Source organism: Salmo trutta, chromosome 3 (genome assembly GCF_901001165.1).
Source record: "Salmo trutta chromosome 3, fSalTru1.1, whole genome shotgun sequence".
Taxonomy (NCBI): domain Eukaryota; kingdom Metazoa; phylum Chordata; class Actinopteri; order Salmoniformes; family Salmonidae; genus Salmo; species Salmo trutta.
In genome coordinates this window covers 49,806,465-49,820,489 of record NC_042959.1, presented here as the reverse complement: position 1 = coordinate 49,820,489, position 14,025 = coordinate 49,806,465, and the positions used below count along the sequence as shown (strand labels likewise).

Sequence of the window (14,025 nt, the reverse complement as noted above, 5' to 3'; positions counted from 1 at the left end):
CAATGAGCTGTGAGGGATCGCTGTCTGTGTGTGTGTGTGTGTGTGAAGAAACACAATGAATCTCCATATTCCACACACTTTTGTTTATCTATTTCAAGCTTCCGATAATGCACGTGCACAGTTTTTTCCCCTTCCTCGCATTTTCCCTCCAAATGAGAATGTATGGCTAGAAGCCCGACATAGAAAATTGAAACATGTCCGAGTGGGGATTGATACGTCTGGGGATTTTTCTCATCTCCTTATTTTTATTTTTAATAATGCAGCATTCCCGATGAGAGCAGTGGGTGTCCAAATGAGATGAGATTGGAACTGTACCATTCTAACTGGGAGGAAAAGCGGATGATGGTTTGATTGACAGCTTCGTAGGAGATGTCGGATTAAGATGTTGGATAGATGATTGCCTGACTGACGCTGTCTTGCATGTATCAGTGTGGAATAGGCTAGCACTGATTCCTTCCTTTATTCATCCCCTGAGAACCTACTACTATGTGTTCATCTCACATACATTTATCTTATTCAATTACTTATTATCACATAGCAGGTATTATTACAACATACAGTGAGGAGAAAAAAGTATTTGATCCCCTGCTGATTTTGTACGTTTGCCCACTGACAAAGAAATGATCAGTCTATAATTTTAATGGTAGGTTTATTTGAACAGTGAGAGACAGAATAACAACAACAAAAAATCCAGAAAAACGCATGTCAAAAATGTTATAAATTGATTTGCATTTTAATGAGGGAAATAAGTATTTGACCCCCTCTCAATCAGAAAGATTTCTGGCTCCCAGGTGTCTTTTATGCAGGTAACGAGCTGAGATTAGGAGCACACTCTTAAAGGGAGTGCTCCTAATCTCAGCTTGTTATCTGTATAAAAGACACCTGTCCACAGAAGCAATCAATCAATCAGATTCCAAACTCTCCACCATGGCCAAGAGCAAAGAGCTCTCCAAGGATGTCAGGGACAAGATTGTAGACCTACACACGGCTGGAATGGGCTACAAGACCATCGCCAAGCAGCTTGGTGAGAAGGTGACAACAGTTGGTGCGATAATTCGCAAATGGAAGAAACACAAAAGAACTGTCAATCTCCCTCGGCCTGGGGCTCCATGCAAGCTCTCACCTCGTGGAGTTGCAATGATCATGAGAACGGTGAGGAATCAGCCCAGAACTTCACGGGAGGATCTTGACAATGATCTCAAGGCAGCTGGGACCATAGTCACCAAGAAAACAATTGGTAACACACTACGCCGTGAAGGACTGAAATCCTTCAGCGCCCGCAAGGTCCCCCTGCTCAAGAAAGCACATATACATGCCCGTCTGAAGTTTGCCAATGAACATCTGAATGATTCAGAGGACAACTGGGTGAAAGTGTTGTGGTCAGATGAGACCAAAATGGAGCTCTTTGGCATCAACTCAACTCGCCGTGTTTGGAGGAGAAGGAATGCTGCCTATGACCCCAAGAACAGCATCCCACTGTCAAACATGGAGGTGGAAACATTATGCTTTGGGGGTGTTTTTCTGCTAAGGGGACAGGACAACTTCACCGCATCAAAGGGACGATGGACGGGGCCATGTACCGTCAAATCTTGGGTGAGAACCTCCTTCCCCTTGAAAATGGGTCGTGGATGGGTATTCCAGCATGACAATGACCCAAAACACACGGCCAAGGCAACAAAGGAGTGGCTCAAGAAGAAGCACATTAAGGTCCTGGAGTGGCCTAGCCAGTCTCCAGACCTTAATCCCATAGAAAATCTGTGGAGCAAGCTGAAGGTTCGAGTTGCCAAACGTCAGCCTCGAAACCTTAATGACTTGGAGAAGATCTGCAAAGAGGAGTGGGACAAAATCCCCCCTGAGATGTGTGCAAACCTGGTGGCCAACTACAAGAAACGTCTGACCTCTGTGATTGCCAACAAGGGTTTTGCCACCAAGTACTAAGTCATGTTTTGCAGAGGGGTCAAATACTTATTTCCCTCATTAAAATGCAAATCAATTTCTAAAATTTTTGACATGCGTTTTTCTGGATTCTTTTGTTGTTATTCTATCTCTCACTGTTCAAATAAACCTAGACTGATCATTTCTTTGTCAGTGGGCAAACGTACAAAATCAGCAGGGGATCAAATACTTTTTCCCCTCACTGTATATGAAGTGGAAATGTAACTGACAACCTTGATGTCTCCTCCAGCAACATGCTCCAACCGACTGAGCATTCTGGACCATATGCACTTGTACATGGGACTGAATAGGCTCAAGCTCTCAGACCTTGGCCATTCACAGACCATTGCTTTTCATATCAGACAAGTGTATCCTGTGGCTGGGCAGAATGGTTTGAGGAAGGTATGGGGTAGACAGGAGAGCAGTGCAGGTTGGGTTTACGCTTCACTATAATTTTCACCTCAGATATTGGGCTTAATAGTGAAGGCAAACCCCTCTTGAAGCAATACACAATTGTAACTGCATGGAGGTGAGTTGGGAGCTATTTTAGCCTGCACGGTGGAAGTGGTTAACCCACTGTACCCTTATTCTCTTCCGTATGCAGTGCCATTAAGGTGTAGATAACCTTCAAAAGTCTGTCATATAATATTCCTGATTCCTGTCTTTCTGTCTGAAATAGAAAGGGTGTTTACACCGGTGCACAGTACCTTCTGCTCTCTAAAAAAACTCCTCTCCCCTCACTGACTTCTGGATGGCCGTTACTTCAGTTTTTCCCTCTTTAATCAGTCTATGTCGTCCCTCATTCCCGCCTTCCATTCTCTCTCTCTCTCTCTCTCTCTCTCTCTCTCTCTCAGCGTACAGCTTTCACGCTGACGAATACTGAAGGGTGTACCATACTGTTTGTTTTCCTTCCTTTCCTACAGTCTTACCCTCTGCCAAGGAAGTAGTATCCTGCTCATTTATTTAGCCCTCCCTCCATCTCCACCGTTCCGTACATGCCAACTCTCTGTAGTTGTGTCCTGAATGCCTGTCAAAAGTGTGCCCTCTTTCACTCTTTGCGACGCAGAGGGATTTATAATTTAATACCAGGCACTTTGAAGGGTCTCACATAACCAGGGAGGTATCGATTAAATATCATTGTGACGAGGACCCTCACTGTGCTGGCTAAGCGGGAGATCTGCCATAATTAGGCATCCGGAAAAGGCTACAAAGCGTTGCGCCTTGCCAGTCGAAGCCCGGGCTTTCTGTCTCTACCTCTTCTGGGTGGCTGACTGTCCACATTGGTCCCTGCCCAGCTGCCGATGCCATGTTTTCGATTGCGTGTTTGTTATGCAACAGCTCCGTGATCCAATCCACACTGGAAGCACCACTTGGGTTTCTAAAAATGACGTTCAATGCAGTTGATACATTTCCAATGTGATGCACCACTTCTCTAATCAAAAATAAAAGCTCTCTTTAGCCGAAATATGCTTGATACGGTTGTCCTAATCTCTTTTTATGTAATGGGATGTATGTGAGTATTTTGAGAAAAGCATTAGGAATGAATACATTCGGATACATTATCCAAAATCAGATAATGTATGGATTACAATATATAGCAACATTCTATATTAGATCCAGCAAAAAAGACTGAAGTTTGCTGCTAAGCTGTGTGTTAAAACCCTGCTACAGGGGTACACAGGGTTTGTTCAGAGCTACTGTTGCATGTCTATTCTAACACAACAGACCTGGTCTATATTCATGACCACCAGGCTCTCAATCCTCTCCATATAGTACATGACGTTACAGGCTCACTCAATACAAACGTTCAAGCTTGTTTTTCTGCTAGCGTTTTTTTGTTGTGCCGTGATGATTAATAATTCACAATAAGGATGAGGTATGAATCACCTTGGAGAGTGCACATATGCCCCACTTTTATCAATAATGTGTGAGTGCCCGTACCTTGACAGTTTTTGTTTGTGCAAATAGGTGATGAAGCAAATCGAGAGCTTGGGACTAGAAGGTTCTATCGGCAATTGAGTTATTGACGTAACCTTGATCTGTTCAATGTTCTCTACCTAAATAAACGTCCTCTCACTGTCAACTGCGTTTATTTTCAGCAAACTTAACGTGTAAATATTTGTATGAACAAGATTCAACAACTGAGACATAAACTAGACAAGTTCCACAGACGTGACAAACAGAAATGTAATAATGTGTCCCTGAACAAAGGGGGGGGGGGGGGGTCAAAGTCAAAAGTAACAGTCAGTATCTGGTGTGGCCACCAGCTGAATTAAGTAATGCAGTGCATCTCCTCCTCATGGACTGCACCAGATTGGCCAGTTCTTGCTGTGAGATGTTACCCCACTCTTCCACCAAGGCACCTGCAAGCCCTCACCCTCCGATCCAACAGGTCCCAGACGTGCTCAATGGGATTGAGATCCTGGCTCTTCGCTGGCCATGGCAGAACGCTGACATTCCTGTCTTGCAGGGAATCACGCACAGAACGAGCAGTATGGTTGGTGGCATTGTCATGCTGGAGGGTCATGTCAGGATGAGCCTGCAGGAAGGGTACCACATGAGGGAGGAGGATGTCTTCCCTGTAACGCACAGCGTTGAGATTGCCAGCAATGACAACAAGCTCAGTCCGATGATGCTGTGACACACCGCCCCAGACCATGTCAGACCTTCCACCTCCAAATCAATCCCGCTCCAGAGTACAGGCCTCGGTGTATTGCTCATTTCTTCGACGATAAACGCGAATCCGACCATCACCCCTGGTGAGACAAAACCGCGACTCGTCAGTGAAGAGCACTTTTTGCCAGTCCTGTCTGGTCCAGCGACGGTGGGTTTGTGCCCATAGGCGACGTTGTTGCCGGTGATGTCTGGCGAGGACCTGCCTTACACCAGGCCTACAAGCCCTCAGTCCAGCCTCTCTCAGCCTATTGCGGACAGTCTGAGCACCGATGGAGTGATTGTGCGTTCCTGCTGTAACTCGGGCAGTTGTTGTTGCTATCCTGTACCTGTCCCGCAGGTGTGATGTTTGGATGTACCGATCCTGTGCAGGTGTTGTTACATGTGGTCTGCCACTGGGAGGACGATCAGCTGTCCGTCCTGTCTCACTGTAACGCTGTCTTAGGTGTCTCACAGTACGGACATTGCAATTTATTGCCCTGGCCACATCTGCAGTCCTCATGCCTCCTTGCAGCATGCCTAAGGCACGTTCACGCAGATGAGCAGGGACCCTGGGCATCTTTCTTTTGGTGTTTTTCAGAGTCAGTAGAAAGGCCTGTTTAGTGTCCTAAGCTTTCATAACTGTGACCTTAATTGCCTACCGTCTGTAGGCTATTAGTGTCTTAACGACCGTTCCAGAGGTGCATGTTCATTAATTGTTTATGGTTCATTGAACAAGCATGGGAAACAGTGTTTAAACCCTATACAATGAAGATCTGTAAAGTTATTTGGATTTTTCGAATTATCTTTGAAAGATAGGGTCCTGAAAAAGGGACATTTCTTTTTTTGCTGAGTTTAGTACTCTAAATACCCCAATTCATATTGTTAAATCCAATGGAATACACCATTTAAACCAATGAGGGTTCAGAACTTTAAAGCCAATTATCTCAGAAACATATTTTTGTAGATGGAACCTTATAGTCACAAGCTCTCGAAATGTTGTCTCTGCAGCAAACTGTTGATTGGTGCGTACTGGAACAAATTGAAGAGAAGGTGTATATGGTCTTTGGGACTGAGGCTGTCCTAATATGGACACCATATCATTTTGCCTTAAGGACATTCAGTGCCAGTTCAATCTATTGCCCAGCCTTAGTTCAGGGAAAACCATAGGGTTAAAGGTCCTGCTGACCTTCTCTCCATATGCCTTGCTCTAGAAGCCCTAGTTCTTCCTAGTATGCCATGCTGTCTGTCCAGAGCTGAGTAAAGACAAGCCAGTGTGTGCGCCCTGCTGAGAAACCGTGCTGGGCTGATAGGCTGAAGAGGACCAGCAGACAGTTATTAATGGCTGCCCCTTGTTTTATCTGCTCCAGGGGTAGTGGTTTACACACTAGGGGCTCATTGTATTTCCTGCTGGTCAATATTCTGCTCTTTTAACCCTTTACAGTGCAGAGGGAAGTTGTGACCTAGAGTACGGTATCCATTTTAGGCCACCCTCAGCCTCAAGCCTCACCCCTTTTTGTGTCAGTCATCAACACTCCTTGAGGCTGAGGGTGTCCTTTAATGGACCCCTTACCAGGCATGGCATGTCCGTGGTGTATTTCTGGTATTTGCTGCTTATCTACAGCTGCTGCTTATTCACATCTGATTTTGATTAGAAAACCTAAAGTCTTTCAGCGCCTTTCGTCAAATGATCCGACAGTGAGTTTTCTCATTAATGGAAGGAAAACAAATGTCTCTGTAATGATTTTCTTTGCTCATCATGTTGTTGTATTTGCTACGAGGAAAACCGGTGATATTGCATCTTTCCCAGGAGATTTTGATAAAGCTGTTTGGTGTAAGCATATTCACTGAAGCGCTCTAAGCCATCTTGTTTTTCATGTCGAGTGTTGCCGTGCGAAAATCCTCGAGAGTCAGGTTGGAAAGCATTGACTTCCGACCTCAGGGAATGGAATTGGCAAATTGCATCCTGATAAATGTGTGATTCATTTTAATCACTGGCTGCTATTGAACTGCTTTCCCCAAGAACCAGCCAATGAATGAGCCGAAGAGCAGTCACGACTGGCACTGTATGTCTAGCGTATATACCCCTGGCAACAGCTTGCCCCCATCCATTTGCTCTCCTAGAAAGGTTGTCTGGGTGGAAGCGTGCTAGGGCTATAGTGGGTGCTATCGATTGGTGTGGTCTCTGATTGTGTGTGTGATTAGGTGTGTGTATGTGTGTGCTGCTGCTGATGGTCATGACATGTTAGGCCTGTGATCGTGGCGGTCTCTGACCCTGGTCATCTCACGCCGCCCTACTAATCACAACATTGTCAGGGGATATAATTATACAGGCCTGTGTCGTCCTCCTCCCCACTGGTGTGGAGCCATCAATAATTATCTCTATGCGTGTTGTATATACAGTTTGTGTGGAGCATCACATCCAGCTGGCTGCTAGAGCCGCTGGGGAAACAGTGGGGAGTAGGAGTTAGGGAACAGGCTTTTGAGTGACGGCTGTACATTCGAGTAAGCAAGCAGAAAGCTCTCTAATCTTGCTGCGTTACATAGAAATATATTTACGACGAGGATTCAGCACCCAACTACTTTTGAGAAATTATCTGAGTGAGCCTGTTATCTATTATTCTATGTATTTGACCATTTCTGTGTAGATTACTATGCCACTGGACATGAATATTAAAATTGATATTTTATCAGAAAACACAGCTTCTGGCAAGTTTGCATTATTCCCGGGATATTTCATGCTTTCGTTTCTCATTCTGTACAGATTGCATTCTGCAATCTCTACACACTCAGTTATTTTGTGCTTTAACTGCAGCGCTTCCCCAGTCCAGATAAAGTGAACACAAGAGTTCAAATGTTCACAAAACCCCAGCATTTATGTTTTTTCCATTATACTTTCTATCCCTGGGGAGTGGAGCAAGACTAGAGTTTTATAAAAAGTGTATTTCAACTGAAACCTGAATCCTTTGCTCTGAGGAAAATGATTTTGTCTGATATTGTAAACTATGCTTGTCTTTCTGGCCCTGGCTGGAGTTATTGCCATGCAAACAAATTTGCACCATCAATATCCTTGATGCTAATCCCCAATCATGTCTCAAGCTAGTTATTTACTTTCACTGGATGCGGTCCTGCATAAATTATTGGTATTAATATTGGCATATCTCTAGGCGAGAAAGCTTCTTTTGAAACGATGCCCACTCAAATTGGCTGGGACGACTATTCTGCAAAGGCTCAACAATGACAGTGAGTGTGCACCTGTGGTAACTGTTGCATCCCTGTGTGTGTGTGGATGGGTGAGCAAGCGTGTGTGTTTGTGAAAGTGTGTGTAAACCCGCATTAGGCCACAAGGCAGGATGTTGTTGTTTCTGCCTGTTTCTACCGGTCATTCTGCTCTCGTGGTCACTGAAAACCCGACCTTTACTGATGTAAGCCGAGCTGAGCTGCCGTAACCCACCAGCCCAGGTAGCACCAGCTCGGCTCTCAACCTTTCTTGAACCTTGACCCCTTTTTTTCATCAGTTGCTAGAGCTTTCAGATCTAAAGAATATGTCTTCCCTGTCTGTTACGGAGGCTTCGGCTGTTATATGTGAGAGCACTCTCTCATAGACGAATGTGTACGCAGTTCGAGAGAAATAAGCTTTTTGTGCACATGAAACATTTCTGAGATCTTTTATTTCAGCTCATGAAACATGGCACCAACGCTTTGCATGTTGCGGTTATATTTTTGTTCAGTATATTAAGTTGCATTTGTGTCTTGGGCTAAGATGGATGCTGCTCGCCTGCTCTCAATTAACCTCTGTAGACCACCACAGGCTCATGCAGTATTAATGATAGAAATCACATCATATTACTACTGCGCCTCTGAACAAAAACTATTCCTGGTGTGTCAGTCAACCAAATCAAATTCTGACATGCTGGGGTGGTGTGGTGGTTAGCTAATTTCCCCAGTGGGAGATTTACAGGAAGTAGGAATGATGCTTTTGTTTCAATATTTACATGTATATCAGTGGGCTTATGTGTTCCTTTTGTGTTTTTTAGATTGATTCATATTCAGAAGATCATTTGGTGTTAATATTCTTATCCTCGTTGATAGTACAATATATTTCACTGCAGACAAAAAGCTACGACAGACTTCCAGGTGATTGGATTGGAGGTCTGCATCCTAGTTGCCAGAAAGTCCAGTGAAGTTACAAGCTCAGCCACAACCACACAGAGCACAAACTTGCATAGCCTTTACTCAACATCAAAACAAAATGTACGTATTAACAAATAAATTCTCTATGTTCATCACCTCCTAGAGAAGCGAGAACAAACAAGAACGTTGCCTGAAACACTGCCTCGGCTGCTGTCAGTGTCTGACTAGTCATGAATTTATGCATTCGTTTGATGAACGTCAACTAACTTCCCCTTCAGATTCTACCGAGCTAATTAGAAATGTGTCGCTCGAGGCAGCGATGGATCGATCAAGCATGGGCTCTTCCAGCCATAATGATTAAATTGGGCTCCTGAGTGGCGCAGCGGTCTAAGGCACTGCGTCTCAGTGCAAGAGGCGTCACTACAGTCCCTGGTTCGAATCCAGGCTGAATCACATCTGGCTGTGATTGGGAGTCCCATAGGGCAGTGCACAATTGTCCGGGCTAGGCCGTGATTGGAAATAAGAATTTGTTTTTAACCTGTTGAGGCCAGGGGGCAGGATCTTATCCCGGTATTGGGATTCATTGTCATGTGACCATGGCGGGGAATTCAAAACTGCAAGAGTAATCATTTCAAATAATCAACTATTTTCCTCCATTTGAAAGATATATCTCCTAAATCTAACCACGCTGTCCGATTTTCAGAGGCTTTACGGAGAATGCATAAAGTTAGGTTATGTTAGGAGAGTACATTGACAATAGCTGTGTGTAATGTTTAGCCAATTCAAAGAAGGGCATCAACAGACAGAAAACTAGCTAGAATTATGCACTTACCTTTGACAATCTGCATCAGATGACACTCATAGGACATTATGTTATACAATACATGCATTTTTAGTTCCATCAAGTTCATATTTATATCCAAAAACAGCATTTACAGTCGCGGTGAAATTCAGAATTTTTTTCGGCTCGAATGCTCCCAGTGAATCCAGCATTACAAATCACGGAATTACTATTCGAAAACATTGGTAAATTATAATATTGTCATTCAAAGAATAATATATTATCATCTCGTAATTGCTACCGAATGGCCAGATCTCAAAATAACTTTACTGGGAAATCACATTTTGCAATAAACTGGGTACTATGCTAACAACAATAAGCTAAGCTATAAGCTAAGCTAAGCTATACAGTTAGCATTAGCATCATCTAATATCGATAATAACATTCTAAATATCCCCTTACCTTTGATTATCTCCATCAAAAGGCGCTGCCAGGGATCCCAGGTCCAGAACAAATGTGGTTTCTTTTGACAAAGTTCATAATTTATGTCCAAATAGTTAGCGTTCAGTAGGCTCCCACAAAATGAGGTGGGCAGTGTAAAGTCACGCCGAAAAGCTAAAAAAAAACTAGTAAATAATCTATTTACGTTTGTTCAAACATGTCAAACGTTGTTTAGCATTAATCTTTTGGTCCATTTTTAACGTGAAACATCAGTAAACATCAGTAATATTTTCACACAACCTATCAAGTGTCTAGAATAAACGATTATGACAAAGACACTCTTCTCAGATTTATGCGCAGGCGCAAAAAATGAAGTGATGACGTGTCAACTTCTAAGCATTCTAATTCGGTCTGTATTCATCACAGATGCTTCAAACAACTTTATAAAGATCGTTGACATCTAGTGGAAGCCTTAGGAGTTGCGAACTGAATCCTTTCTCACTATGGTATCTATAAAACAATGACACTAAATAGTACAGTCACAAAATTCACATTTTTTTTATCTATTTTTCACAGGTTTTTGCCTGCAATATGAGTTTTGTTATACTTACAGACACCATTCAAACTGTTTTAGAGAATTCAGAGTGTTTTCTATCCAAACCTGAACAATAATATGCATATTCTAGCTTCTGAGTTGGTGTAGGAGGCAGTTAAAAATGGGCACATATTTTTTTCCAAAATTCTCAATACTGCCCCCTAGCCCAAACAGGTTTAACTGACTTGCCTAGTTAAATAAATTAAAAAAACATTTTTTTTTGGTTCTGTAGATACCATTCTAACCTAAACCCCTTCATTTTACCCTACCTAAAATGCTGAAAACTTGGTTACTTTTGTTGTTGGCATAACACAATTAAATCACTTTGACCATGTCAGTCAGTGGGAAAAAAAACGAATTATTTTTTATTTCAATGCACCTTGTTTTTAATTTGGCATAGTTTAGCTGTGTGGTTTATGTGTGAAAATTGCATGCCTGTGTTAAATCCACAGCAAATCAATAATCCATAATTGACATTGCTGCAGGCCACCATTCCAGTTTAATTAAGGCTGTTGTTGTAAATCAGGTGGTTTGCCATCAGTTTAGTGACTGACCTGTGTTCTTAACCCCGTCACCTGTTTTTGTGTTTCAGATGATGAAGTTTGCCTGGGACAACTACAAGAGCTTTGCCTGGGGCAAGAACGAGCTACGGCCCCTGACCAGGAATGGCCATATTGGGAACATGTTTGGTGAGTGGTGTTTTGTGGCCCCAGGCTAAGGCCCCATATGCCCTCACAGGTTACTGGGGAGCTGCTTGTGAAGGTCTTACAGTCTTTAACAAAAACAGTCAAATGGTCTGCAGTCATGGACACACAACTGTCTGTGGGTCTTAGTCGACCTCTAGGTCAATGAGTTTTCATTAATGCTAATCGCTCATAGAAGAGAATGCTCTCATTGTGAAAGGTATTTTTCGCTCGTCGACATTTTAGAGACATGCAGGTTGCGGATCCCCTGGCCACCATTATTTAATCATCTTTGTTGTGTTGCATATGGTTGCACTGTAGGTGGAAAAGGCCCGCCATAGGCTTCCTGACTAGCAGTGAATGTTATGTGCATTTCCCACTTGTCGGTGTATCTGAACCCACCTGTCAGAATGGTTCTTTCCGGGTCCATCAGACTGTGATCTGTCCCAGCAGCCTTTACACCGCCTTGTCATTGTGTGGGCATTAATCGGACATGGTACCAGAAGGTTCCTCAGGTCCCTAATGACACGCATACACACAAACACACACACACACGTCTGATATCCTGTGATAAAGCTCTTAATAAAAGTCTGTCTGTCTGACGCGCCTGAGTTCCTCCACATCCCGTCTACTTGGATTGTGGAGTATTGAGGCCATTATGTGAGACGATGCTAACCTTTCTCTCCGAGGTTTGATGGCATCTCTTCTTTCTCTCTCATCGTGTAGTAGTAATACGATAATGTGTCTTCCAAATAGAAAATGCATGTAAATGTGACTGTACTGTAGTATTCATGTAAATGTCATGCATTATGCAAATAGAGTGATAACTCAGCCTTCTCTCTTCCCCATGTGTTGGAATTAAGACCTACAAAAAGGGACCTTATTCAACCTTTGAATGATATCTGGTTGCTATTTCATAGCCCTACAGATGTAGGATTTTAATTTGACCAGCCTGTAGGACATTTAAAACTTGTGGTGTATTTGAGGTTTTAAAAGGCTTCTAAAGTTATTAATTTCCATTTTGAAAGTTCAAACTTGATTTTCCCTTATGAAAAATGTATCAACCCTTGCTAAAATGTCAATTCATCTCAATCCACATAATAATTCACATTTCCTTTTGCTGCAGGATTATTTTCCTCCAGTAGCAAAATGACTCAAATTAAGATTTCACATCTGTAAGTAACCATCTGTGTATGGCTTATCATTATGATCATTCTGGTAAAGAACCTTTACGGTAGCTGCCTGAAAGGTCCTTTAAAGAAATATCTGTACATTCTATTTTAAAGCAGCTTTGTAGACCTAACACATGGGAAGATCTTACATCTTCTAAATACTATTGACATTTTTGCGCAACCTAATTACACAGTACCACTTAAGATGCCATTATGCACTGAAATGTGGAAATAACACAGACAGCAGCTATTAGAGGTTAGAGGTCACCAAATTCCTACTGGTGTTTATCATTTAATTGCTTCCTTTATCTGAGTAACGTAATTAGCCTCTGTGAAATAAATATCCCCTATACGGATCAGCCAGATATATACGCAGAGAAGATAGCTTATCGAAATCAGTAATCAGTAAATTTGTCTCTCAAAATTGTCTCTATTCTTTCAAGTCTCTGGGGAAAGAGATCGGCTTACTACTTCCTCCCAATATCGCTAATCCCACTAAGCAAATGAACTTCCATTCCGTTGGAAATCTGACATGGTTCTCTCTCTCCACGCCCCGTTTGCGAATACTGACGAACATGCGGGAAGGGAAGAGAGGCGAGAGGTTGTGCTGTGGGTGACTGTCACACTGTGCTGGAGGAGTGCTACGTTGGAGGAAGCCAGGTGTGAAATTGGATGCTGTGTTCTTTAATTTAATCCCATGACTAAACAGAGATGGGGTGAGGATTGGATCGTCAGTTAGCCTACTTGTCACGAGCATGTTATAAATATGCTGAAAGTCACTGGAACATCCCTCCTGCTCGCTCTCACTCCAGACTCAAAGCCCCTGAACGAGAGGTAGAACACATCTGCTGCTTGCCTCTCTTCTCTCTCCATCCTCGTTCTCCGCATCCTCCTGTTTCTTCTCTGTTTCCATTCTCTCTTTAGGAGTCACGGTTTAAGACATCGTGCATTTCCCTCTTTGCCCATGAGAAGGTTGTAGTACTGCTGGACGACTACAGGGAGAGAATACTGAGGAATTTACTCAAAAATATGAAGCGCAAGTTCATTCTCACATTTTTCACAAAGTTGTGGGCGAGTAATGGCACAGCAGAACTCTAGAGTAAATGCTGAAGGCTCTTGTGTTTGTGTGTGGGAGTGCACTTCACGTGGGAGTTTACAGTACATTGATTTGTTCTGACCAACTACATCTCATTTACAACTTTTTAAAAGCATTTCATCATTATAATTCCTTGTTAACATTTTTTTCCAAGACCCACACATATTTGCTGTAACTTTCAGAATAATAAGTAGGTAACACTTTACACAAAGTGGCCTATGACAGGAACCAGGCAAGAACAAGTGATTTTATGATTATTATACACTTATTATACACAATTTTATGTTGTTCTAAGGCTCAGTTTGAAATATAGGGAAGGATAAGTGGCAGCACAATCTCTAACTCCTAGTTGTATCATAGGTTGCTCTAATGTAAAAAAAAAGTCAAGTTGAATCGAATGTCATATATCACATTGTTGAATGCTGAAGCAGTTGTCGTAGTTGTACGAGCTTAAATCACTGTTTACTTAGACCTGCTGATTAATCCTCGAGAGTCTATTGACTCTTCTGGGAAGGCTTGCCACTAGATGTTGGAAC

At 42.7% G+C, this 14,025-nt stretch overlaps 1 protein-coding gene across 3 annotated transcripts in view; it reads left to right on the top strand.

Moving 5' to 3' along the window:
* LOC115177052 (mannosyl-oligosaccharide 1,2-alpha-mannosidase IC-like) overlaps positions 1–14,025 on the top strand; it is a 183,083-nt gene that overhangs the window by 63,206 nt on the left and 105,852 nt on the right. For all 3 annotated transcript variants that reach the window (XM_029737517.1, XM_029737525.1, XM_029737535.1), the window contains exon 2: positions 11,131–11,227. In XM_029737517.1, coding sequence (XP_029593377.1) covers positions 11,131–11,227 — 97 coding nt within the window. The remainder of the gene's footprint in view (positions 1–11,130; positions 11,228–14,025) is intronic.